At 40.9% G+C, this 26,775-nt stretch overlaps 2 protein-coding genes across 3 annotated transcripts in view; one reads left to right on the top strand and one right to left on the bottom strand.

The window, feature by feature from the left end:
- Nucleotides 1-1,248, bottom strand: part of HOOK1 (hook microtubule tethering protein 1) — a 52,160-nt gene extending 50,912 nt beyond the window's left edge. Inside the window, exon 1 of the mRNA XM_075832702.1 lies at nt 1,080-1,248. Within this exon, the coding sequence (XP_075688817.1) occupies nt 1,080-1,124 (45 nt within the window). The 5' untranslated portion in view covers nt 1,125-1,248. The remainder of the gene's footprint in view (nt 1-1,079) is intronic.
- Nucleotides 1,109-26,775, top strand: LOC142657587 (E3 ubiquitin-protein ligase RNF170-like). Of its 2 annotated transcripts, none has more exons than XM_075832705.1 (7): nt 1,109-1,285; nt 5,937-6,073; nt 11,685-11,760; nt 12,772-12,880; nt 20,165-20,238; nt 21,604-21,717; nt 25,869-26,775. In XM_075832705.1, exons 2-7 carry the CDS (start codon nt 6,036-6,038, stop codon nt 26,172-26,174), a joined length of 717 nt encoding a protein of 238 aa, XP_075688820.1. In that variant the 5' UTR covers nt 1,109-1,285; nt 5,937-6,035; the 3' UTR covers nt 26,175-26,775. The 2 variants fall into 2 exon arrangements, with proteins under 2 accessions (XP_075688820.1, XP_075688819.1); XM_075832704.1 differs by lacking the exon at nt 1,109-1,285 and adding an exon at nt 1,310-1,396.

The following is a 26,775-nucleotide window of genomic DNA, read 5'->3' as shown; positions in this document are numbered from 1 at the left end:
TTTTTTGCTCCGTATTTTGTATGCCCGTTTTTGGAGCTGTTTTTCTATAGAGTCAATAAAAAAACGGTTCAAGAAGTGACATGCACTTCTTTTTCACTGGCGTTTTTTTACGCGGCCGTTTTTAAAAACGGCCACGTAAAAAAACAGCCAGTCTGAACAGAACGCCGTTTTTCCTATTGAAATCAATGGGCAGATGTTTGGAGGCGTTCTGCCTCAGATTTTTCGGCCGTTTTTCGGCCCGAAAAATGGCCGAAAATAAGCCGTGTGAACATACCCTCATAGGGGCTCAGAACTTGGTGGAGCACGGCGGTCCTTTATTCTGGCAATAAGTGGGGTCAAAAACTTTCCACGCGTCTCTGACAAACCAAATGTCTTATAACCCCGGACCGCAGATGGGAAGATATTTGTGCGCGATATTATATTACTTTAACTACGTAATTCATTGCCGATATCGATTATATTTTGCCGACTGCTGCAATAAAATGACCGCCATATTTTTAATGAGGGTGAAAAAGTAAAACGGTCAGTTCTATCGGTGATATAATATTTGTTATTTTATCTTTTAAGCTTCAATTTTTTTCTTTTGATCTGGATTTAAAAAAAAAAATGAAAAAAAATTTTTTACATAAAATAATAATTGATCACGTGGTCGGAAATTAAATCCGGGGGCTGACGCCACCTAATCATGCTGGGACCTGTAGTTTTACAATTCCACATTCCCCGCTCTGGGACGTAACGTGACGCGTAATGGTCTGTAGCGCGATAAACGTCATATGGAGCCGTACACGTGATTTTTGTTGCATTTTCTGTTCATTTTCATGCAACAAAAGTGACGAGACGCGAGTCGTCATGAAATATTCATTCAAGGATGGAAAAATACGGTCCATGTAGCAATAACACAGCCATTATAGCGTTATAATGTTATAATGGTGCAGTAATCTGCTAGTCACTGGTTGGATGCAATAATTATAGGTGAGAATGTCATGTGCCCCTCTCGACCACACATCGATGACGTCACTCATGCCCCCCTCACATCAACCATACAGCTATGACGTCACTCATACCTTCCCTCATCTTACCCAGATAATGAGGCTCTCGCACAGCTGGTTCTCGTTCCCGGCCATCTCTTTCCCGTCACTTCTTCTTTTCCTCCGTCCTCCTGATCCTGTTGACCTCACCTGGGAACAGAGAAGGAGGGAGCAAGTGACGGGTAGTAAGAACAGCTCCTTCTTCAATGTGACGTAAGACCACGTTCTTTGAATGGAACTTACGCGACCAGAGTAACGTAAGTATCTTCAGTGAATAGCACATTAACGCACGCCCCCTAGCGTCCTGGTTTTTCGTCACTCCCACAACGGATGACAGGTGGAGTACACGCCTCCAAGACGCACATCAGGTAATTGCTTCATGTGCGGACCAATCAGCTCTATGCGATTGAAATCACTTGTTTTTTATTGGTTCTGTGGTTGATGTAGGCGGTGTCTTCTAGTATTCCCGCCTTGCGAAACAATGAGCGACGGCGTCTGTAGTTCAATGTGTGGCGTTGCCTCATGACTAAAAGACCATAAAGGAAGATTATACTGTATGATAGTAAATACACGTGTAAAAATAAAAGACTTTATATATAGGTTCAGTTATTGCCAGTCATGGAGTTACCTCACACAAGTGACATCATCACTAAAATGCTTGTGAAAAATGTAAAAACGGATAAAAAAAATTATAAAATCATAAAACGTCTCATACCAAACCTTCCCGCAAGCGAAATGCATATATATTATACATGGCGCAATGATAGAGCAAGCTACCGTGTCCCCCTTAAGTCCAATGTGCCGTCCATTGCCGCAGAGCCTTTCTCTTACCGCGCTCCCTTAAAGGGACTGTCCACTCTTGACAACCAGTGTCCATAATGAGCGACGACGGTAGAGGGCTCTCTGTGAGGGGGCCTAGCACCTAGAGGCTTAAGGGGGGTTTACACTGGGAAATTATCGGGCAAACGATCGTTCATAGAAAGCTCGTTGGTGATAATTGCCCTGTGTAAACGGCAGCGATCAGCAGATGAACGATGATCGTATCATTTTAAAAAAAGTAAAATATTATTGTTGTCGGTAGCACATCTCCCTGAGACGCGCTGCCGACATGATAATGTATGGGGATGAGCGATAGGAGCAACGACCGCTCGTCCCCATACATAGCGGCTTGTAACAGGAGCAAATGAGCGCCGATCAACGAGCTGTCTCGTTGATTGTCGCTCGCTGCATCGGCCGAAATCGGCCAATGTAATAGGGCCTTTAGTTAGGTGGGCATAGGCCAAGTACTGGGCTAAGATGGCGGCGCCCGCATTGGTCCATAGCTCCGGGTATCTCGGTAGTGGAGGTCAAGAGAGGTGAGGGTGTTACCTATTGGTTACCTGGGGCTAGGTGTGTTAAAGGCTAAATCAGGCTGAGGTGATTGGGTAGGGGGCACTAGGCGGGGAGTGAGAGGGATTAAAAGTGGAGGGTGAGTGACGATTCTTACCCAGAAGAGGAAATGATGAGGAAGCTAGTAGCGGAAGGCGTTCATTATTGTGTTTTGGTTTGTTTTTAGCTATGCACTCTAATGGTGGCGGTATGGTATGGCCATGGCGAGGGTCCCAGGGTACCATTGCAGACCACCAGGGTAGGACAGTTGTGGCAGGCAAGCACAACCGGTTCATTTAAGGGGACGACAAATGCAGGCGGGCTAAAATGGGGGCCTGTGGCGGTGTAGCACTGGCTCAAGAAATGCAGGGCTGCGGTGGCGTTAAGCTCCCCTTTGGCGTAGTCTGAAATTGTTTGTTAATAAAGAGCGGCTTCTACCACAATTTTTTACCAAAAGCATTGTTGTGGTATTTATTGTGAGTTGTGTATTGTGCGAAGTCGGGAGGGGTCGTGTAATACTGCACACCAGGAGCTGCACCCCAGGGTCCCAGTGATACGAGGACAAATGAGTACCGGGGGTCTCCGCAGCCAGACCCCCAGCAATCACCTTATTGTAGAAGGAACTGCCAAATTAGAAAGGGCTGTCCTGGTTAGACAGAGCCCAGTGCCCCATACCTGTCAGGTTAATCATCCGAAGAATAGTTACACATACTCCCGCCCTGTAGCTGAACAAATAATGGGGTATCTCTCCCTTTCTGTGTGGCCCCATAGTCCCTGCCCCGGATGTCCCATCCGAATATCGGCGATCTCTACTCTCAGAGTTTGGGATGACATCTTTGTTTGTTTACCTCTTTTGGTTGCATCAATCTTAGATTGGCTGAATTGAAAAAAATCATAAATTTCAGTACGTCATATATCTCAACTGTCCGGCGAAACGGACCTCAGGGGGGACGTGGTTTATGTCCCTGTAGGACACCGCACTGTGCTCGCTCTGTAGTGAAGAACGTGGTAAATAGTAAATGACTAAAACACCAACTGCACCCACATTGTTTCTTGTAAGAGAAAAGATTGGGATCGAGCATGATCTCTTTGCAAAGGTGTCCCCTAGTGTTAACGTTTGGTACTACTCCTATTGGAATTTTTTTTATAATAACATAAAGTGGAGTCAAAACTAAACACTATTAAAGCCTAGTAAGCCTAAAAAAAAGCAACTAACAATTAACTCTAATATCCCGCGGGAGCAGAGGTTGCAGTTTCCCATAAGAGAGAAGTAGTTGGAGCTTCAAGTTACACCTCTGCTAATATCCAACTCGCAGGAAGCTGAGATATGTGGAGCTGTTTGCACAGTGCGGTCACATTGCAGTTTTTTGCTAAATTTTTGCGAAATTGTGCCATTTTGTCTCAATTATATGGTAATCGCAGCAATAAACGGCGATTTTGCCGCACCGTGTGAATATACCCTAACAAAATAGCAGTTCTGCAAGGTCAAACAAATTTTTTTGTAAATTCTTTTTTTTAAAATTCGATTTATTTATAAGATTCAGATTCAATAAGGCTAAGTAGCCAAACAGTTCAAACATGAACAAGGGGAGCAATATACATTCATTTCTATGGGGCCATGCACACCACTGTGGTTTCCACGGTCCGTGCATTGCCCGGGATCCTGGACCGCAAAAAGATAGAACATGTCTTATTACGGACGCATTTTGCGGTCCAAGCTCATTGAAATGAATGTACACGGGCATGTGCACGGCCCGTGATTTGCGGGCGGCCCGCTGGTGACACTCCGCGGCCGTCCGAGCCGCACATCAGGGGCCGTGCACACCACTATGGTCGTGTGAATGAGCCCTTAGTCATTTAGTCAGCAGTGTCAGAGATAGCACACCAGGAGGCCCATATCTTGTCACATTTTTTGGGACATTTACGATGCTGGTACAGAACTTTCTCGTATGGTGATATACCATTTACAAGGGATTTCCACTGAGCCAAAGTAGGGACTACAGTCGCCATCCAGCGTTTTTCGTGACGTATTTTGCGTTTTCCACCCACGATCTCTGACTCCCAATGATGTCAATGGGAGGTCAGAGACGGAAACGCCGAAGAAAGGGCATGTCGCTTATTTTTCCCGCGAGCGGTATTTGAAATCAATGGGAGGTGATTTTGGGCGTATATTGGTGCTCTTTCCACGTCAAAAACGGCGCCAAAACACTCTGTGTGAACATACCCTTAGAGCCATAGGAAAGGAGGATGGGGCTAATCTAAGTTGGGCCCCCATTTTCTTTATGGGCCCCCAGAACTGCCGTATTGTCTGTACATCCTGACATTGGATTCCAAATGTTATTTTTTAGTCTGAACTATTAAATTTTTCTGTTCCGTCATAAAAACGGAATTTAATGGTGTTACGGATTCATCACGTGACGGAAAACAACATCGCCCAACGACCCCATTGACTTTAATGGGGACTGACATCTGCAGAATGATTTTCTTGATGTTGAAATAGTGGAATCTGCAGGTTTCTGGGAACCATGGAACGTATTCTGGACCTACACGATTTACCTGAAATATTTGCTAACTTGCTAAACCGCGTAGCCCTGGCAGCGAGAAAACTCCTCGAAGTCATATGACCAAAATACTTGTGACATGAACATGATCGGGTTAATGTTTGATAATATTACTAAAGGAATTTACTCTTCATGGTCACCAAAATATTCCTGCAAAAAGCTCTGCTCAGCGGTGCGCTAAAGTAACGGACTTTATTTGACTGCATTTTTAAGTATTATGTATTACATTTTTATTTATATTCATTTTTTTCTTTTTTTTAAATATTTTTATTATTTTCTTTTTTTTTTTCTTTTTTGTTTTATCTTTTAACTAAGGAATATTGCGGATCATGCTGCAACCTTTTAACTTGTTAATGTCTCGGTTATTCAATCTTCCCCTTCCCCGCTCCAGTTTTCTGGTGCAATTTCATAGATAAGCCGCTCAGGCTAAACACCAAATTTATCAAGCCTGGCACTTTTTTTTCTCCAACACTTGGTGGGGCCCTAAAAATTGGGCATGGCTTCCAAGTTGCCGTGGAAAAAGAAATGGTTATTTTGTCGCACATAAAAGTGTTGGTAAACTACGACAGGTAAGTCTGTGTTCACACTACATCCGTGGTGTAGCGATACACTGACCAAAATATCCAGACGGATATACAGTAGACATACAATTGCATAAATCGACCAAACTGGCGGCATACTTGGCGCAGATTGTATGCCTTAAATGCAGTGTGAACAGAGCTGTAGACCGGTCATAGCTCAGGAGCCGTATTCCCCCAACACCATACACCATATTGAGGAATAGGTTGTGTGCTGCGTTCAAATAACGTTCTAGATGAGCGCTCAGCAGTGCGCCAGTGTTGGTAAATACGCCCCATTGTATATATATAGTTCAGGTGCCGTTCATTCTGCCGAATTTCACATGGATTTCCGTAGAATGGCCGCTGTGAATTCTTCTGTTTTATTATGAAAACCTTGACACCGGCTTAATCATTAACAGCGTAACTTGTAGATCTGTGTGTCTCAACATCGAATTACAACAGTGCGCGGTCAGCTGGTGCTCAGCGAGGACGTGCAGAATAAAACCTGTGATAGCAACATGATCCGCCACACGTTCTACAGCCCTGACCGGTCCAGGTAAGAGGAGAAAGTTATTATTATTATTATTATTATTATTATTTTTTATGTTATTGTTAGTATTTATAAGTGCCATCAAACCACCACTGAGATATCTATCTATCTATCTATCTATCTATCTATCTATCTATCTATCTATCTATCTATCTATCTATCTATCTATCTATCTATCTATCTATCTATCTATCATCTATCTATCTATCTATCTATCTATCTATCTATCTATCTATCTATCTATCTATCTATCTATCTATCTATCTATCTATCTATCTATCTATCTATCTATCTATCTATCTATCTATCTATCATCTCTCTATCTCATATCTATCTCTCTCATATCTATCTATCTATCTATCTATCTATCTATCTATCTATCTATCTATCTATCTATCTATCTATCTATCTATCTATCTATCTATCTATCTATCTATCTATCTATCTATCTCATATCTATCTATCTCATATCTATCTATCTATCTATCTATCTATCTATCTATCTATCTATCTATCTATCTATCTATCTATCTCATATCTATCTATCTATCTCATATCTATCTATCTATCTATCTATCTATCTATCTATCTATCTATCTATCTATCTATCTATCTATCTATCTATCTATCTATCTATCTCTCTATCTCATATCTATCTATCTATCTATCTATCTATCTATCTATCTATCTATCTATCTATCTATCTATCTATCTATCTATCTATCTATCTCTCTATCTCATATCTATCTATCTATCTATCTATCTATCTATCTATCTATCTATCTATCTATCTATCTAATATCTCTCTATCTCATATCTATCTCTCTCATATCTATCTATCTATCTCTCTATCTCATATCTATCTATCTCATATCTATCTATCTATCTATCTATCTATCTATCTATCTATCTATCTATCTATCTATCTATCTATCTATCTATCTATCTATCTATCTATCTATATATCTATCATCTATCTATCATCTATCTATCTATCTATCTATCTATCTATCTATCTATCTATCTATCTATCTATCTATCTATCTATCTATCTATCTATCTATCTCATATCTATCTATCTATCTATCTATCTATCTATCTATCTATCTATCTATCTATCTATCTATCTATCTATCTATCTATCTAATATCTCTCTATCTCATATCTATCTCTCTCATATCTATCTCTCTCATATCTATCTCTCTCATATCTATCTCTCTCATATCTATCTCTCTCATATCTATCTCTCTCATATCTATCTATCTATCTATCTATCTATCTATCTATCTATCTATCTATCTATCTATCTATCTATCTATCTATCTATCTCATATCTATCTATCTCATATCTATCTATCTATCTATCTATCTATCTATCTATCTATCTATCTATCTATCTATCTATCTATCTATCTATCTATCTATCTATCTATCTCTCTATCTCATATCTATCTATCTATCTATCTATCTATCTATCTATCTATCTATCTATCTATCTATCTATCTATCTATCTATCTATCTATCTATCTATCTATCTATCTCTCTATCTCATATCTATCTATCTCTCTATCTCATATCTATCTATCTATCTATCTATCTATCTATCTATCTATCTATCTATCTATCTATCTATCTATCTATCTATCTATCTATCTATCTCATATCTATCTCTCTCATATCTATCTCTCTCATATCTATCTATCTATCTATCTATCTATCTATCTATCTATCTATCTATCTATCTATCTATCTATCTATCTATCTATCTATCTCATATCTATCTATCTATCTATCTATCTATCTATCTATCTATCTATCTATCTATCTATCTATCTATCTATCTATCTATCTATCTATCTATCTATCTAATATCTCTCTATCTCATATCTATCTCTCTCATATCTATCTCTCTCATATCTATCTCTCTCATATCTATCTCTCTCATATCTATCTATCTATCTATCTATCTATCTATCTATCTATCTATCTATCTATCTATCTATCTATCTATCTATCTATCTATCTATCTCATATCTATCTATCTCATATCTATCTATCTATCTATCTATCTATCTATCTATCTATCTATCTATCTATCTATCTATCTATCTATCTATCTATCTATCTATCTATCTATCTATCTATCTCTCTATCTCATATCTATCTATCTATCTATCTATCTATCTATCTATCTATCTATCTATCTATCTATCTATCTATCTATCTATCTATCTATCTATCTCTCTATCTCATATCTATCTATCTCTCTATCTCATATCTATCTATCTATCTATCTATCTATCTATCTATCTATCTATCTATCTATCTATCTATCTATCTATCTATCTCATATCTATCTCTCTCATATCTATCTCTCTCATATCTATCTATCTATCTATCTATCTATCTATCTATCTATCTATCTATCTATCTATCTATCTATCTATCTATCTATCTATCTATCTATCTATCTATCTATCTATCTATCTATCTAATCTATCATGACCAATCAGTGCCGACAGAGTGAGACTGTGTAAGGAAACAGGCATTTGACAAAGGGAATGGTATCATCCAGTTGTAAAGTGTTTCATCAATTTCTAGGAGGAATAACAGAGGAATAGCATAATGAAAAGATGTTCCAGACTTGTTATTTCATGGGTATTTACTAAAACAGACATATCAGGAGAGGTGACATGAAATGCAATTTTTTTTGTTATTAAAGCCCCTTTAAGCCAAGCAGAATGCCCCCTATATGTTAGTGATGTGTGCAGTGTTGCAACATTGTAACATGACAGATTTATATGTTGCAATGTTGGAGGATTCTGCCAATGAACCCTCCGTATTGACAGAGAGCCCTCATAGGTATAAACACATAGAGCATGTGTAGTGTTATTGCTCGCCATGCGATCGCTTTAGTTCTGCATCATTTCCCGTTATCATAACAATCTGCAGAAATTGCTCAGTCGCTGGTGGCAAGTGACGCGTCACAAACAATCAATTACAGGTGATAAATTAATTCAAGATCTGCCCACATGGTTTCATTGCATCCTGAAAACATAGTAACATAGGAACAGCTGTCAACATCTGAGTCACTATTAGGCGGGTTCCCACGTAGCGTAAACGCAGCGGAATTCTGTGCGGAAATTACGCAGCATTTACAGTAGCAGCAAAGTGGATGAGATTTAAAAAATCTCATGCCCACGCTGCGGGAAAAAAACAACGCAGCGTAAACATTAAGGCTGAGTTCGCAGGGGGCGGATACGCACGTGCACCACAGGGAATTCCGGGTGACAAACTGCACCAAACTGCACCAAACTGTGGTGCAGTTTTTTGCCCAGAATCTCCACTGCGGAAAACTGCAGCATTCAGCCGGCTTCCTGGGATGACATTTCATTGCAGGAGATCGCTGCAGCCTGTGATTGGCTGCAGTGGTGGTCACATGGGATAAAATGCCATCCCAGGAGGCCGGCCTGGAGGAAGAAACAAAGACTTTGGGGTAAGTATAAGTTTTTAGTTTTTTTTATGAGTTGCGTTTTTTGCGGCGGAATTGCTGCCAACCTGCCGAAGAAAAAAACGCAACAACTAATTGTTGCGGGTTTTACCTCCTTATGGAATTCAATGGGGGAAACCCGCAACAAATAAGCAGCGTTTACGCACATACAATAGACATGCTGCCGAATAAAACTCTGCACCGCATGTCAATTTCTGAGCGTTTTTCCGCTCAGCAATGAATTCTATGGGGATGCAAAACCCGCAACAGAAAGCCAAGTGTTGCGACTTTTGCGGCGGAATGACAGCGATTCCGCCGTAAAAACCGCTACTCAGAAAAAAAAAAATCATCCTTCCCCTGGACTCCCTGCTTCGTCCTGCAGTCCAGCATCTTGGGATGACGTTTCAGCCCATGTGACCGCTGCAACCAACCACAGAGTGCAGCGGTCACATGGCCTGCAACGTCATCTTAGGAGGTCGGACTGCGCACAGAAGAGGGGGTAAGTATAAACTTTTTTTTTTTCCAGTGTTGCTTTCTGCAGCGGAAATTCCGGCCAAAATACCGCACCACAACATAGTGCAGTTTTTCGGTCGGAATGTACTGCGGGTTCCAGGTCTGATACACTGCGTGGGAACCCGGCCTAAGGGACATGCAGACCCTGCGTAGGTTTATGTCTCCATATTTCCATATAGAAACACATACATTTACATATCAACACTAATTTACAGTCTATATATAGAGTTTATCTAGATATAAAGGTAATTGAATGTGTATATTCATGAAGCAGGGAGCTCAGGATGAGCGGTGCTATAGGTGATGTGAGGAGCGCTGCAGGCTGATGTATAAGATACATAATAGTGCAGGGAGGAAGCGGTTAACCTGTCATTGAACACGTTGGCTGAGGCTGAATGAGGGCCGTCGTGTTTGTAAACTGTTTGCTGGACTTTTCTCCATCCAGGTCGCTGGGTTTTCCTGCTTTATCTCCGATTTTTCTTCTATCTGCGTATACACAGCCCTTTGCACCGCAGCAGCACTCCCATCTCATAAAGCGCAGCCACAATTTCCATTGACTGATGACAGTGTCCATAGTGCAGGTGACATAGTGTGACGTGGATGTGACATACGTGCTGACAAACACTGTGCAGGCGTTACATGACGGGGAGGAGGAAATGCGCAGTTATACACATAGGACATGGCGTTATTATTATTATTATCACTACTAGGGGTGGAACCAGTAATCTTAGGGGCCCATAGGAAAACTTGGGTTGGGGCCTCACTCCATCAGGACATGAGAGGCTAGGGTATGTTCACACGCCCTATTTACGGACGTAATTCAGGCGTTTTTAGACGAAAAAACGGCTCCAAACCGTCGGCAAACATCTGCCCATTGAATTCAATGGGTCTTACGATGTTTTGTGCAGATGGGCATTTTTTTTACGCGCCGCTGTCAAAAGACTGCGCGTAAAAAGACGGCCGCCTCAAAGAAGTGCATGTCACTTCTTGGGACGTAATTGGAGCCGTTTTTCATTGACTCCATTGAAAAACAGCTCCAATTATGTCCGTAATGGACGCCGCGAAAAACGTGTGGACTTGCAAAAACTTCTGAAATTTAGGAGCTGTTTTCGCCTGAAAACAGCTCTGTCATTTCAGACGCATTTTGTGTTTGTGTGTGAACATACCCTTATGATTATTTTGGTCTGTCCTTTGTCTTTTCCTCCTTTACTTGGTCTGCAGTGACATTCACTTCTCCACTGTCTCCTTCCATCATCCACAGTAATCACCTCACCTCTGAGTGCAGAGGGGCCCATAGTAGCTGCTGTGTCTGCTATCCTGGTAGTCGCCCCCATGACCCCTATTATTATTATTATTATTATTCGTTTTATTATTATTATTATTATTATTATTATTATTATCATTATTATTATTATTATTATTCGTTTTATTATTATTATTGTATCTATTTATTGCTATTATTATTATTAATGTTGTTGTGGTTATTACTACTATTATTACTGCCTTTGCCCTCCATCTGCTCATTTAGTTTTATTATTACTCCTACTAGTACTATTATTGTTGTTATTAGTTCTCCTTTATTTTCTTATTTTTTTAAATTATTATATTCTCAGGTGTTGTACAATGAACAAACCAGAGATAATCCCGCAGAGAAACGACAGTGGAATATTCCCCCCAACACCCTACAAAGTGAGCATTTATTACAATATAGAGGATTTAGGGCAAAGCCACACGTGGCGGAATTGCTCTTGAATTCCGCTGCGGACACTCCGCAGCGTTAATCCGCAGCGGAGCCGTTTCTCCATTGACTTCCACTTCTTTTTAGTAGGGTTCGTTTAGACGAGGCTGAAAATTCCGCTGCGGAGCATAGGCTGCGGTGTGGAATTTGGTGTCCGCAGCATACAATGGATGTTGCGGACCAGTGGCGGACTGGTTGCGGACTCATTGCGGAAGTTCTCCATTGACTTCAATGGAGATTCTAAGTTCCGCGATGAAGTCCGCAGCTGTCATGCACATGTTATGTGGCTGCGGATACGTCTTGCTTTTTTAACTTGACATTTCTTCATTCTGGCTGGACCTATGTATTTCTAGGTCTACAGCCAGACTGAGGAAGTCAATGGGGCTCCCGTAATGACGGGAGCGTTGCTAGGAGACGTCTGTAAATAGTCACTGTCCAGGGTGCTGAAAGAGTTAAGCGATCGGCAGTAACTGTTTCTGCACCCTGGACAGTGACTACCGATCCCAATATACATGTATCTGTAAAAAAATAGAAGTTCATACTTACCGAGAACTCCCTGCTTCTGTCTCCAGTCCGGCCTCCCAGGATGACGTTTCAGTCTAAGTGACGGCTGCAGCCAATCACAGGCCAAGCACAGGCTGCAGCGGTCACATGGACTGGCGCGTCATCCAGGGAGGTATGGCTGGATGCTGAAAGAGGGACGCGTCACCAAGACAACGGCCGGTAAGTATGAAATTCGTTTACTTTCACTAGGGAAAGTGCTGTCCCTTCTCTCTATCCTGCACTGATAATGCCCCATAGATGCATAAACCCCGCCTTTTAAAGTTCAATATGTGGCCAATTGGGCGTAAAACCGCAAATATGCAGCTGTATAATCTCAGTATGTGATACATGAACCATACAGGAGATTTAGAGTATAGAATTACAGTCATCAGTGTGAAGTAAAACTCTCAATCTTCCAGGAGACGCATAAAAGCCGCCAGACTCGCTTCCACAATGACCTAAGCTGCCCGGTCTGTCTTCAGACAGCGACATCACCGGTGGAGACCAACTGCGGCCATTTATTCTGCGGTGAGTCAAAATCTCATGAAATGATCAAACCTTTTTATTTGCATTGTCGCTTGTTATTAAATTGGGGTAAAATATAATAAATGTTCTAAGCCGCAATTATCGGATCAGACAATGTCAGGTTATTGTGAAAGTTAAAACCCGAGCCGGAGTTACAACAGTATCTAGAAAAATGATGTCATCAATATAATAATTTACTAACAAAAAATATGGTGGCCACATATAGAGCATGGGGTTCTGTGCGTAACATTTACAAATACTGTAGATCGCACATTTATGTAGCAAAAAAAATAATTTCGTAAATATAAAATACGTGAGTGAAATCAGAATAAACCAGACGATCCCAAAGCGGCATTCTGTGTCACAAAATGTCATGTCATGCCCCAGAATTGTATCTTGTGCTTCAAAATAGTAAAGTAAGGGTTAATTCACATGTGGCGTAAACCCTGCGCATTTTAGTGATGTAACATTTCCACTGCGGAAAATTTCTCGACGTTATCCGCAACTCTTACGTGGCGTCATTTTCCACACATATTTATTTTCTTTTTTTCTATTTTCCTTTCCGCGGCATACTTAGGGTAGGTACACACTAGGCGGATACGCTGCGTAAAAGTCCACAGCGTATCCGCCGTGATGGCCGCAGGGAATTCCGTTAAAAATAACTGCTTAAGAAATCCTGCAGGAAAAAAAAAACGTTTAAGCTTAGCCGACCGTAATCATAGGGACGCGTCCCTCTCAAATTGAGCGCAGCTCGGCCTCCTGGGATGACACTGTAGTCTTTGATTGGCTGCAGCTGTCACATGGGATGAAAGGTCATTCTAAGGCATCATTTACACGAGCGTAATATACGTGCGTGCTTTTCACGCGTGTCGTACGCACCTATATTACTCTATGGGGCAGTGCAGACAGTCCGTGGCTTTTGCGCAGCGTGAGTGCGCTGCGTTAAACTCACGACATGTTCTATATTTCGCCATTTTTCACGCATCACGCACCCATTGACTTCAAAACCACGCAGGTCGCACGGAAGCACTTCCGTGCGAACTGCGTGATTCGCGCAACAGCTGTCAAACTCTGAATGTAAACAGAAAAGCACCACGTGCTACAAAACATCCAAATGGAGTGCCATAATGATGACGGCTGTGCGAAAATCACGCAGCCGCGCATCATACACCTCAGGCATGAGGTTATCTGGATCTCATCCACTTTGCTGCTACTGTAAATGCTGCGGAATTTACGAACGGAATTCAGTTGAGGAAATTCCGCAGCGTTTACGCTACGTGGAAACCCGGCCTAAAAGTGATCTAATACTATTTTGTGACACATAATGTTATTTTGTGGGTTCATTCTGACTATGTAAGAGGAGTCAACATTGGTTGGAGATCACTGGATATGCGGAGAGTTCCCACAGAAAAGCCAAAGGGCACAAGAGTCAGAAGAGCCCTGGAGACCCTTCCATCAAGTGACAGGTGGGAGTTCCCACTTATTTGGTCTCCAAATGAAAACTTCTGACATGCGAAAAAGTTTTACAAACCCAAGGCTACATGCACACGTTACGTATTTTGCTGCGGAAAGTCTGCATCAAAACTGCAGGAAAACCCAGGAAATTCGCAGGTAAAACCCGCACTTTTTCTATGCGTTTTTTCGGTGCGGTTTTTACATTTTGATGTGTAAATCGGTGCGTTTTCATGCTGCGGGTTCTGGTGCAATTTTCCTTAGAACTAGGCAGATATAATTCGCAAGCGGAAACGCCAGATAAATTGACATGCTGCGGATTTTAAAATCCTGAAATCTCATTTACTTTGCTGGTACTATATTACGCTGCGGATTTGCCACATGCAAATACACACAGCAAAACCGCACGTAATGCTCATCATGTGCATTGAGCCTAAAGGCACAGCCTCCTTGTACCTTCTTTACTAACATAAGACAGACTAAAAAAGTGTCCCAGTGTTCCTGCAGAGGGTGATTGACTGATACACAAGAAATGTCCATGCCGAGGTTTCCAGGGTCACACCAAGTCAATGAACACAATATCAACATTGTCCCGAGGATTTTAGGGTGTGGTGCCCTTATGGTCATCCAATAAAGGGGGATGTGGCCATTTCTTTCTTCACTTGTAACCCCTTGGCTTCACCTTCTAAAGAAGCCACCCAATCCAGAGCACTGTGGGGCGCTTAGGTGGCACCTGGGCACATCATGCCTCCTAAAGCTTTGATGAGGGAAGGTTTGGATTGATCCTTGTAGAGACTTCTGACTTTAGGATTAGAGAACGTCGGGGGGTCCGTCTCCCTCTGGAGTGGGCTTGCCATAGACATCATCCTTGTGTGATTCACTCCATTCTTTTTTGTACACCAGAGTGAGAGAAAACGCAATCTTGGGCTTTCAAAAAGAGAAAAAAAAAATATCCAATGTGAACATCGAGCAAGATCTTGTTTAAAGGGGTTTAGAAAACGTGTCTGCTGTCTTTCATGGGTTGTGTCCGGAATTGTAGCTAAAAAAAAAAGTAGCCATGTTTTTTTAATCCTGCAGTACACCCCATTTAAGGGTTTCTTTTTGCTTTAAGGGATTGACACGAAATTGAGCATGGCAACGTATAAAAAACAATTTCATGTGATCTACAATTATTTGCTGCCGGCTTAAACCTCCTTCCATAAAAACGTGGCATGAAGAACACAATTCATCTGCCAGGATTCTCAAAAACAAAGCAGAACGGAACATTCACTGAAATCAATAGGAACCATGGTGTCCAGTTATCGGCCCCCTGGACTGGACAATAGGGGGGGGGGGGGGGGGCGGCTGAACAAGGGCACTCCTAGACACGGCCACATTATAATATAATATTAGGGACGCCACATCACTGAGGCCAATAAGTACATGTTATCAACGAGGTCTAGGTGCTACATATATGAAGAGGTTTTTTGGGAGGGGGGTTAAAATAATAATAATAATTATAATAATAATAATACTTTTTTTTAAAAAGCAACAAAACAGTAACAGTTTTAGTGAAGAAATATTCTCTCGATTAGGCATGTAATTGTCAGGTAGGTAAATATGAAGCGCTACCAATGTGTGCCCTTGAAACAGAGATTTATTACAACATCAAACTTACTAAAGTCAACTCTGTTGAAACATTGTATAGTCAATGTATTATTATATAAAACATAAGTCCCTGTGTACATACATAACATTACTTATCCTGTACTGATCCTGAGTTATATCCTGTATTATACTCCAGAGCTGCACTCACTATTCTGCTGGTGGAGTCACTGTGTACATACATTGCATTACTTATCCTGTACTGATCCTGAGTTACATCCTGTATTATACTCCAGAGCTGCACTCACTATTCTGCTGGTGGAGTCACTGTGTACATACATTACATTACTTATCCTGTACTGATCCTGAGATACATTCTGTGTTATACTCCAGAGCTGCACTCACTATTCTGCTGGTGGAGTCACTGTGTACATACATGACATTACTTATCCTATACTGATTGTGAGTTACATTCTGTGTTATACTCCAGAGCTGCACTCACTATTCTGCTGGTGCAGTCACTGTGTACATACATGACATTACTTATCGTATACTGATCCTGAGTTACATTCTGTGTTATACTCCAGAGCTGCACTCACTATTCTGCTGGTGGAGTCACTGTGTAGATACATTACATTACTTATCCTATACTGATTGTGAGTTACATTCTGTGTTATACTCCAGAGCTGCACTCACTATTCTGCTGGTGGAGTCACTGTGTACATACATGATCAGTAGAAAATAAGTAATGTATGAACACATTGACTTTTTATGTAGTTTATACCTATATCCCGTATATATAAACTGCACACCCTTTACCAATCACAGGTCCCCGGCAACGTACTGATCGCCAGGATTTTTCTTATTTAGAAATCTAAGTGTTTAATGACATCTATGATGGTTATCACTCTGCTTTCTCAGAAACAGATATAACAAAGAAATGGCAGAGTAACAGTTAATATTTAGTTATTCTTGTATAAACTGCAGTATATATTGTATTTTTTTGAGAGGTGACATCAAGAGATAATGTGACACAGTTTCGCCCCCCCCCCAGCGATCATTTACAAGGAGCATGACAAGGTCATGGTGTCCTGTAGCAAAAGGTGATGATCAAAGACCGCAGCCCAATCAATCACAGTGCAAATACTGGCAGTGCCATGTAATGATGAGTCAGTGAACTTCCTCTCTGCTGCACCAGCCTTTAACTTTTGCACATTTTGCTTACCCTCCTGCCAATTAGCATCAGAAGGGTTAAAGGCTTATCTACCCAGTTTAGCTACGCATTGCATCACCTGAATGCCAATGGTGCCGTGGCGCTCTGCCCAGCGACCTAAAAAAGTGAGATTGTGGTTTTGAAAGTTTTCATTCGCATTTGATTTGTTGGCTATTTTTATACCTTCTGCTTCGTTTTGGCAAAGCAGCAGCAAATCGTGCAGGGTTGGCGAAGAGTCCTATCAGCGCCCCCTGCTGTTAAGTAGTCATTGCTGCATGATAGTATATGCACTGGGTTGAAGAAAATGTATCAGTTTTGCTATATAGATATTGGGAGTTTGACACAATGTATCAGTGTAGGTCCAGGACAGCTTTGTACCGCTGCTGTGTTTAGCTCATAGAGGATTGCCAAAACGTATACATTGTAACAAACAGAATCAGCTGCGAGAAGTATTAGGTCAGGGTGGGTTTTTTACCTTCTGTATGTAATCAATGAATATTGAATTCATTGTCAGCAAGCAGAGCTCTTTTAAAATAGTGAGGAATTGAAACAAATGATATTAGAAGTTGCCGAACTCTTTATAATTTATATATTGGATGAGCCATTTTATGCTGTGTGACGCATTAATGTATGTGCCCCCCTCTTTGCCGCAACGTGTCAATAGACACTAAAATATTTTACTCTTGAAATAAATCAACTTACCAAAATAAATATGTTTTCTGTTTTGCTCCTATAGCCAGCGCTTTGAATGCAGCCTGCAGTGTAAAGTTTTAATTCTGGATGCCATGGTTACGTCCAGGTCATATATATATATTGTCAACAAATGTGCATACCTACTAAACATCTCACATTTAATATAGCGTATGTGTATACCAATATGTGTAATATAGACTAAAGGAGACATATAGTCAGTACATGACAACCAGAGTGAAAACCCTCCATTCTTTACACTGCAGGCTGCATTCAGGGAACTGATAAAGAAAGCTAGATAGAAATAAGGTTCATATTGCAAAGTTACTTTTTTTTTTTAGCAATTTATTTTTAGGTTTCAGACCCCATTTAACCCATTGCGGTCTGTGCCCGGGTATATCTGGCATCTGTCAAGCAGGTGCAGGAAGAAGTGCCATGTCGGCTAAGTCAATTTTGGTTATTAGATCATTGATAAGTTTAGTAGTGAAAGAAAAGTCTCCGTTCACATGTTGCGGTCATATCGTGGTTATTGCGCAAAGTATGAATTGCCCCTAATTGTCCTTGTTTGCAATCATTGTCATGTATTCGGTAATGGATTGCTAGCTCTTAGGACTAGTATATATAAGTTTATAGTTATAATAACTGCACTGGACGGATCTGCACAGCCCGGGCACTGGAGGAAGCAGCAACGGAGAGCGTTCAGAAGATGGGGTTTTATTCTGCTCTTTGCTGGAGCCAGCTGGACCGTCATCCTCAGGAAATGCCCGGGGTCTGGCGCTCCGCCGCCTCATTACAACAGACAATAACATGTTGCCGATGACAGGGACGGGCGCGCGGCCAGTGAATAAGTGATTGTATACCTTAAAAAAACGGTCACAAATTGTGAGCAGGAAACGTCTGAACCAATTTGTGGCAATTCCTGCGCAGCTGCCCTTTCATTTTCACATTGATCCTAAAACATATGTCCCGGAAACCGACAGGAAACCCGGCTACAAATATGTATTCATGTGTGCAGTGCAATTATCAGGTCTCCGCTCCACCAGGATGATGCGCATTAATAAATGCAGACACCTGCGCAGTGGGGGAGGGGTGCAGTGGGCTTCTTAACCCTTAGCATACTGCACCGATCCTCTAATGTCTACATAGAGTTAATAGTGGGGGGCGGGGGGGGGGGTTTCAGGATCCTCATCTCTTGGTCAGGCCTTATGCACGGTCCATGATTATGGGCAGGGACGGCCACGGACAGCCACCTGCATTTTCTGCCCATGCTCCCATACAAAGCGTCCGTAAAAAGCAAAAGATAGGACTTGTCCTATCTTCTGCGGAGGCTTTTTACGGCCTGGACACCTTCCCACAAATATACAGGAAAAAGTCAGTGGTCAATAGAAATTAATGGGTCCGTAATACGGACAAAATCTACGGTCGTGTGCATGGGGCCTCAGGGTGGAGAGCGGTTACATAGAGCGTCTCTCTCCTGTGGTGGCGCTGCAGGAAAACAGAACACTAAGGCCCCATGCACACGACAGCAAAAAACCTCTGTTTTTGCGGACAGCAAAAACGCAGCCATTCACTTTCATTGAACATTGACATCTTTCCGTAGCACTACGGAAGGGTGTCAGTGCCGTGGAAATGTTCCGGGAATTATGGAACATGTCCGTTCTTTCGCATTTTGCGGGCCGTGTTCCCATACTTTGTATGGGAGCACGGCCCGAAAATGCGGCTGTCAGTCAGCGGCCGGCCGTGCCTGCAATCGCGGGCCGTGATTGCGGGCACGGTCGTGTGCATGGGGCCTTACTGACAGGTTTCCCCACAAATTACAGCTGATCGCAGGGGTCCTAGTAGGGGGACACTTTGTCATCAGCTTATTATCAACGGACCCTTCTAACAAGTAGGGATTGTCCAAAGCGGCAACATTTTTTTTTTAAAGGAATAGTCCAGTTTTGGAAAAATGATACCTTATTACACTGACATTACTCATCACTTACATTCTGCACAGGTCCAAACGTCACCGCTGCATATAAACCGGCTGTGTACAGGAAGAGTATGGGCGACTTGCTGCAGTCATGTGATACAGTCACATGACCACATCTTCAGCAGGTCCATGCATGAAGCGCTCTCCAATCTGTGTCTCTCCAGCTATTGGGAAACTATAACTCCCAGCATGTCCTGACATCAATTCAGTTTATAGCAATAGGGATTTGTAGTCCCTAACGTTTTATCTCCGGTACCTCCAAACATCAGGAACGACGCATCTAAATCATCACATGAATGATTTATTATATTATTATAATTTTAATAATAATTCATAAGAATAAATTGTAATATCTAATGTTTCTTGTATCCATTAGGTCCCTGTCTCATTGAGTACTGGAAGCATGACCCCTGGTTGGGAGCCATCAGCTGCCCCCTCTGCAGACAAAAGGTTTCTACAGTCTACTCGTTTACATCAAAGCAATATACAGTACAGTCCTTTAATCAGGCATTCAATAATCCATAAAATCTGATAATCCAGCGCAGAACTGCAAGCTAGTCTGGAGTCTCACTAGACCAGAAACAGAGATAATGTATTATTAGGCCTAGTTCACACTGAGTTTTTTTTGCAGGCGGAAAAATCTGCCTCAAAATTCCTTCTGTAATTTTGAGGCAGATTTTGATCTGCCTGCACTCTCTTTGCTGCGTTTTTCGGCCGCGGCCATTGCGGTCACTTTCTCTGCCTCCAATTGATGTCAATGGGAAGTCAGAGATGGAAACGCCCGAAGAAAGGGCATGACGCTTCTTTTTCCTGCAAGCGTTTTTTTTCCCGTCCGCAATGAGAGGCGTTTTTGGACTTTTTTTTGCATGGTTTCCGACACGGCTTCCGCTTCAAAAAACGCACCAAAAAACTCTGTGTGAACAAGGCCTTAAAAGACCACCGTAGGATAATAGAACATTTCACGTTAGTACTCTGGGCTGATTTACTGGAGGTCCTCGGTCTTTACAAGTCAGTTTTGTGTATTTCTCAATGGCTGATAATCCAGAACATGTGAGAAGAATTTGGCCCCTGTAAGGTCTTGTACCGGATTAAAGGAATTTTGCTGTAGAATAAAGTAATAGCAGTAAATATATGAAGCAATGGAGGAGACTTAGGCTATGTTCACACTGAGTTTTTTGACGAGTTTTTTGACGCGGAAACCGCGCCAAAAAGCTTGTCAAAAACGGCCCGAAAATGCCTCCCGTCGATTTCAATGGGAGCCGGGGGCAGTTTTCTCCCGCAAGCGGTAAAACCAGCTCGCGGGAGAAAGAAGCGACATGCCCTATCTTCGGGCGTTTCCACCTCTGAACTCCCATTGACTTCAATGGGAGGCAGAGAAAGCGTATTTCGCTGCGTTTTATGCCCGCAGCGCCAAATGGCCGCAGGCGAAAAACGCCGCGAAAATCAGCGTGCAGGGAGAGGAAAATCTGCCTCAAACTTCCAAACGGAATTTTGAGGCAGAAATTCTGCCTGCAAAATACTCCGTGTGAACATAGCCCTATTAAGCAAAATTCACCAGATAAGTGATGTTCCTGCCGCGCGACAAATTAATTATGTGTTTTAGAAATTTTTTGCACTTTTCTCAACAGTTTTAAAAAGGTGTGTAGAAAAAGGGGTGTGGCTAAGAGGAGTCGTAAAATGCGGCAGATCATTATATATGAAACAGGGCTCTATTTTCTATACGGATCCACTAGAATTAATCTCAGAAGTCGCTGTTGTATTTTGGGCCATACGTAGCACCCGTTCTTACAAGCCGTTACTATATTGATTCTATAGGTGCACATGCTCTACGATGATTGTTGTGACGTTCAGCAGCACGATAAGACAAGTAGAGCCGTCGTACAAGACATCAGACGGTACAACAATCGCTTCTCTGGGAAACCCCGACCTGTGAGTATATGAGCCTGTACACACTGTATATTGTTAAGTGAAGTCTAACTATCTTTTTGCTTCATGTAACCGGAATAGCTTGAAAATGTTGTGCTGATAAATTTCATAATACATCTTTGTATTGGTTGGAGTTTTGTTATTCTGATACAGAACTCCAATCCTATGCTATACTTAGAGATAAATAATAAAATTCTGACATCCGGCAGCCACCACTAGGGGGAGCTTTGGAGCTCACTGTGTTTGGATTTATCGTTGAGTTCCATGGAAGTTGTATGAATCTTATTGTATAAATAAAGTTATATAATATATGCAAGTAAGCTCCCCCTAGTGGTGGCAGCAGGCAGCGAGATTTATGTCACATAACTATGACTGTGGGAAGGGTAGCAGAGGATTTGGAGCTCTAACCATTACTCTGCCCCTTCCCTTGCAATCAGCTGTACCCCGAAGAATCTGATCACACAAAAAGAGTTATGAAAGTGGACAATCCCCTTTATAAAAATTTTTAGTTTTGCTTAGAGGCAAAACTTGAGGCTATCGGGCCTTGGTACCACTAAACCTGCCGCCACGTATAATGACATCACACTATATAGGATTTTTATACATTATAAAAAAATATCACTTTGTCTAGATCATTATGCAATTAACATAATAAGTTATCACGCCCCACATTATACACACTATACACAATGTAGCAATGCTGTATACAATAGAACAATGCTGTATACAATAGAACAATGCTGTATACAATAGAACAATGCTGTATACAATGTAGCAATGCTGTATACAATAGAACAATGCTGTATACAATAGAACAATGCTGTATACAATGTAGCAATGCTGTATACAATAGAACAATGCTGTATACAATAGAACAATGCTGTATACAATAGAACAATGCTGTATACAACAGAACAATGCTGTATACAATAGAACAATGCTGTATACAAGAGAACAATGCTGTATACAATAGAACAATGCTGTATACAATAGAACAGTGCTGTATACAATAGAACAATGCTGTGAACTATGTAACAATGCTGTATACAATAGAACAATGCTGTATACAAGAGAACAATGCTGTATACAATAGAACAATGCTGTATACAATAGAACAATGCTGTATACAATAGAACAGTGCTGTATACAATAGAACAATGCTGTGAACTATGTAACAATGCTGTATACAATAGAACAATGCTGTATATAATAGAACAATGCTGTATACAATAGAACAGTGCTGTATACTATGTAACAATGCTGTATACAACAGAACAATGCTGTATACTATGTAACAATGCTGTATACAATGTAACAATGCTGTATACTATGTAACAATGCTGTATACAATAGAACAATGCTGTATACAAGAGAACAATGCTGTATACAATAGAACAATGCTGTATACAATGTAACAATGCTGTATACTATGTAACAATGCTGTATACAATGTAACAATGCTGTATACAAGAGAACAATGCTGTATACAATAGAACAATGCTGTATACAATGTAACAATGCTGTATACTATGTAACAATGCTGTATACAATGTAACAATGCTGTATACAATAGAACAATGCTGTATACAATAGAACAATGCTGTATACAAGAGAACAATGCTGTATACAATAGAACAATGCTGTATACAATGTAGCAATGCTGTATACAAGAGAACAATGCTGTATACAATAGAACAATGCTGTATACAATAGAACAATGCTGTATACAATGTAACAATGCTGTATACTATGTAACAATGCTGTATACAATGTAACAATGCTGTATACAATAGAACAATGCTGTATACAATGTAACAATGCTGTATACAACAGAACAATGCTGTATACAATAGAACAATGCTGTATACAATGTAGCAATGCTGTATACAAGAGAACAATGCTGTATACAATAGAACAATGCTGTATACAATAGAACAGTGCTGTATACAATAGAACAATGCTGTATACAATAGAACAATGCTGTATACAATGTAGCAATGCTGTATACAATAGAACAATGCTGTATACAATAGAACAATGCTGTATACAACAGAACAATGCTGTATACAATAGAACAATGCTGTGAACTATGTAACAATGCTGTATACAATAGAACAGTGCTGTATACAATAGAACAATTCTGTATACAATGTAACAATGCTGTATACTATGTAACAATGCTGTATACAATAGAACAGTGCTGTATACAATAGAACAATGCTGTATACAATAGAACAATGCTGTATACAATAGAACAATGCTGTATACAATGTAGCAATGCTGTATACAAGAGAACAATGCTGTATACAATAGAACAATGCTGTATACAATAGAACAGTGCTGTATACAATAGAACAATGCTGTATACAATAGAACAATGCTGTATACTATGTAACAATGCTGTATACAATAGAACAATGCTGTATACAATATAACAATGCTGTATACAATGTAACAATGCTGTATACTATGTAACAATGCTGTATACAATATAACAATGCTGTATACAATGTAACAATGCTGTATACAATGTAACAATGCTGTATACAATATAACAATGCTGTATACTATGTAACAATGCTGTATACAATATAACAATGCTGTATACTATGTAACAATGCTGTATACAATGTAACAATGCTGTATACAATGTAACAATGCTGTATACAATAGAACAATGATGTATACAATAGAACAATGCTGTATACAATATAACAATGCTGTATACAATAGAACAATGATGTATACAATAGAACAATGCTGTATACAACAGAACAATGCTGTATACAATGTAACAATGCTGTATACAATGTAACAATGCTGTATACTATGTAACAATGCTGTATACAATGTAACAATGCTGTATACAATAGAACAATGCTGTATACAATGTAACAATGCTGTATACAATAGAACAATGCTGTATACAATAGAACAATGCTGTATACAATAGAACAATGCTGTATACAACAGAACAATGCTGTATACTATGTAACAATGCTGTATACAATGTAACAATGCTGTATACAATGTAACAATGCTGTATACTATGTAACAATGCTGTATACAATGTAACAATGCTTCCTCCCCTCACAGTGATAATGATACAATGAAGCCTTCCCTTTGTTTAGATGATATTTGTCAGGCGGCAGCAATAAATTGTCCGTTTCTCTGTTTTAAAAGGTAACTAAACTTTCAACAAACTTCTGACATGCCATAGTGGTGATTGGTGGGGGTCCGAGCACTGAGACGAAGCGGCAGAAGTGCTCGGGTGAGCGCTGTGGCGCTTGGTTTCTGATCGGCTTTTCTCGGAAAGCCTAGGTAATGGTGTACGGACTCAATAGAAAGTCTATGAGCCCGTCAACTGCTCGGCTTTCAGAAAAAAAGCCGATCAGAAACGTAGCGGCTCAGCGCTCACCCGAGCACTTCTGACGCTCTGTTTTAGTGATTGGTGGGGGTCTCAGTGCTCGGACCCCCTCCGATCAAAACTTATGACATGTCAGAAGTTTGTTGAAAGTTGAGTTACCCTTTAAATGGAGATTTCAGGCATATACACTTTCTGGCCAAAAGTATGTGGACCACAGACCATCACACCTATATGAGCTTGTTGGACATCCCATTCCAAAACCATGGAGATTAATATGGGGTTGGGCCCCTTTTGCGGCTATGACGGCCTTCACTCTTCTGGGAAGAATTTCCACAAGATTTTGGAGTGTGAGCTCTTCGTCACCTGGCGGTCCCACTCTTCGAGTTTGCGTGGTTCACCAATTGTCTTGACGGCCCATACTACTAGCTATGCTTGTCTATGGAGATGACATGGCTGTGAGCTTGATTTCATGCACCTGTTTCAAATGGGTGTGGCTGAAACACCTGAATTCATTAATTAGGAGAGGTGTCCACATACTTTTGGCCATATAGTGTAGGCTTTTTCCTTGAAAAAGGGCTTCGGCTTGTATTGTATAGATTTCATATTTATGCCACAAATAATGGCGCAATTACATGATACAGATGACTCTCAAATATTCTGCCACCTAGTGGTAAACGTGACTCGCGCTGCTCCAACCTCCACAGTCCTGGACGCACAGGACTTTCACGCTGATACATGAGCGCCGCTGAGTTTTGGTTATTTCATCTTTCGCTCCGTTTTCTTGCAGCTCGCTGACTATCTGTACGACCTGCCGTCACTTTTACACCTGGCTCTGAGGCGGATCTTCACGATGGGCGGACTTGTGTGGATCTTCTGTCTCAGGATAGTCGTGTGCTCATTTGGCGCCATCATGTGTTTGTCTTCGCCCTTCGCCGCCATCCCCGACCCCCTCTGCGGAATCCTCAGCACCATCGATGACCTCGTTGTGATCTTTCTTCTCCTAATCTGTATGATCAACATCTCACAACAGTTCCGGTCGGAAGGGATGACCATGGTCCACACGGCCACACAGAGCATCTTGTCTGAGTCTTGACAGGTCCGTAGACTCCGATATCATTGGACTCTGTTCAGATGTTACACATCCTTCCATGATGTTTGATAGGTTGGATAGATATTGGATCTAAGCTGCTCCCGCCATCAACAACCCAACCATCACTGGGATTTCAGGCCATTTCTCCATATGTAGATTTAAAGAGACACTAGACCTGAAGTCTGTCTTATTTTCAGATACTGTCATGTATTGTTCTCTGTTATCGGCCATATCAAGCTATGGAGAGGTGGTGACTGTAGAGTGCGTCTATGACCAATATTGACAACCTCCAGAGATCTTTACATTTTTAGATGTGACTGATATCAGCCGCTCCTCTGTAGTTTTATAAGCTGCCGACTTTAGGTGTAATGTTCCTTTAAATGAAGTTTTCGAGGACTTCTTGATTCTTATGTAAAGTTTTGTTTTATTTGCATTTGTGACACAAGAATTGGGATACTGTAAATATGACGCCTGCTTCCTCCCATCGTACTTGAATGTATTATGTTACAGAATGTTTGTATATTTGTAACATTATTTATTTTCCATTACTTACAGATAGTATCTAGGAATTCATTTTTGTTTTGCAATAAAACGTCGCACATTT

Source organism: Rhinoderma darwinii, chromosome 7 (genome assembly GCF_050947455.1).
Source record: "Rhinoderma darwinii isolate aRhiDar2 chromosome 7, aRhiDar2.hap1, whole genome shotgun sequence".
NCBI classification, from domain to species: Eukaryota; Metazoa; Chordata; class Amphibia; order Anura; family Rhinodermatidae; genus Rhinoderma; species Rhinoderma darwinii.
The sequence above is the reverse complement of the archived record's forward strand: the minus strand, read 5'-3'. Positions and strand labels throughout refer to the sequence as shown.

Bases quoted from the DNA above. Each gene is read 5' to 3' on its own strand.
- LOC142657587 (XM_075832705.1), top strand. From the start codon at position 6,036: ATGATCCGCCACACGTTCTACAGCCCTGACCGGTCCAG. The intron at 11,761-12,771 runs GTGAGCATTTAT...TCAATCTTCCAG, and splicing joins TCCCCCCAACACCCTACAAA to GAGACGCATAAAAGCCGCCA. The intron at 20,239-21,603 runs GTTTCTACAGTC...TTGATTCTATAG, and splicing joins GCCCCCTCTGCAGACAAAAG to GTGCACATGCTCTACGATGA.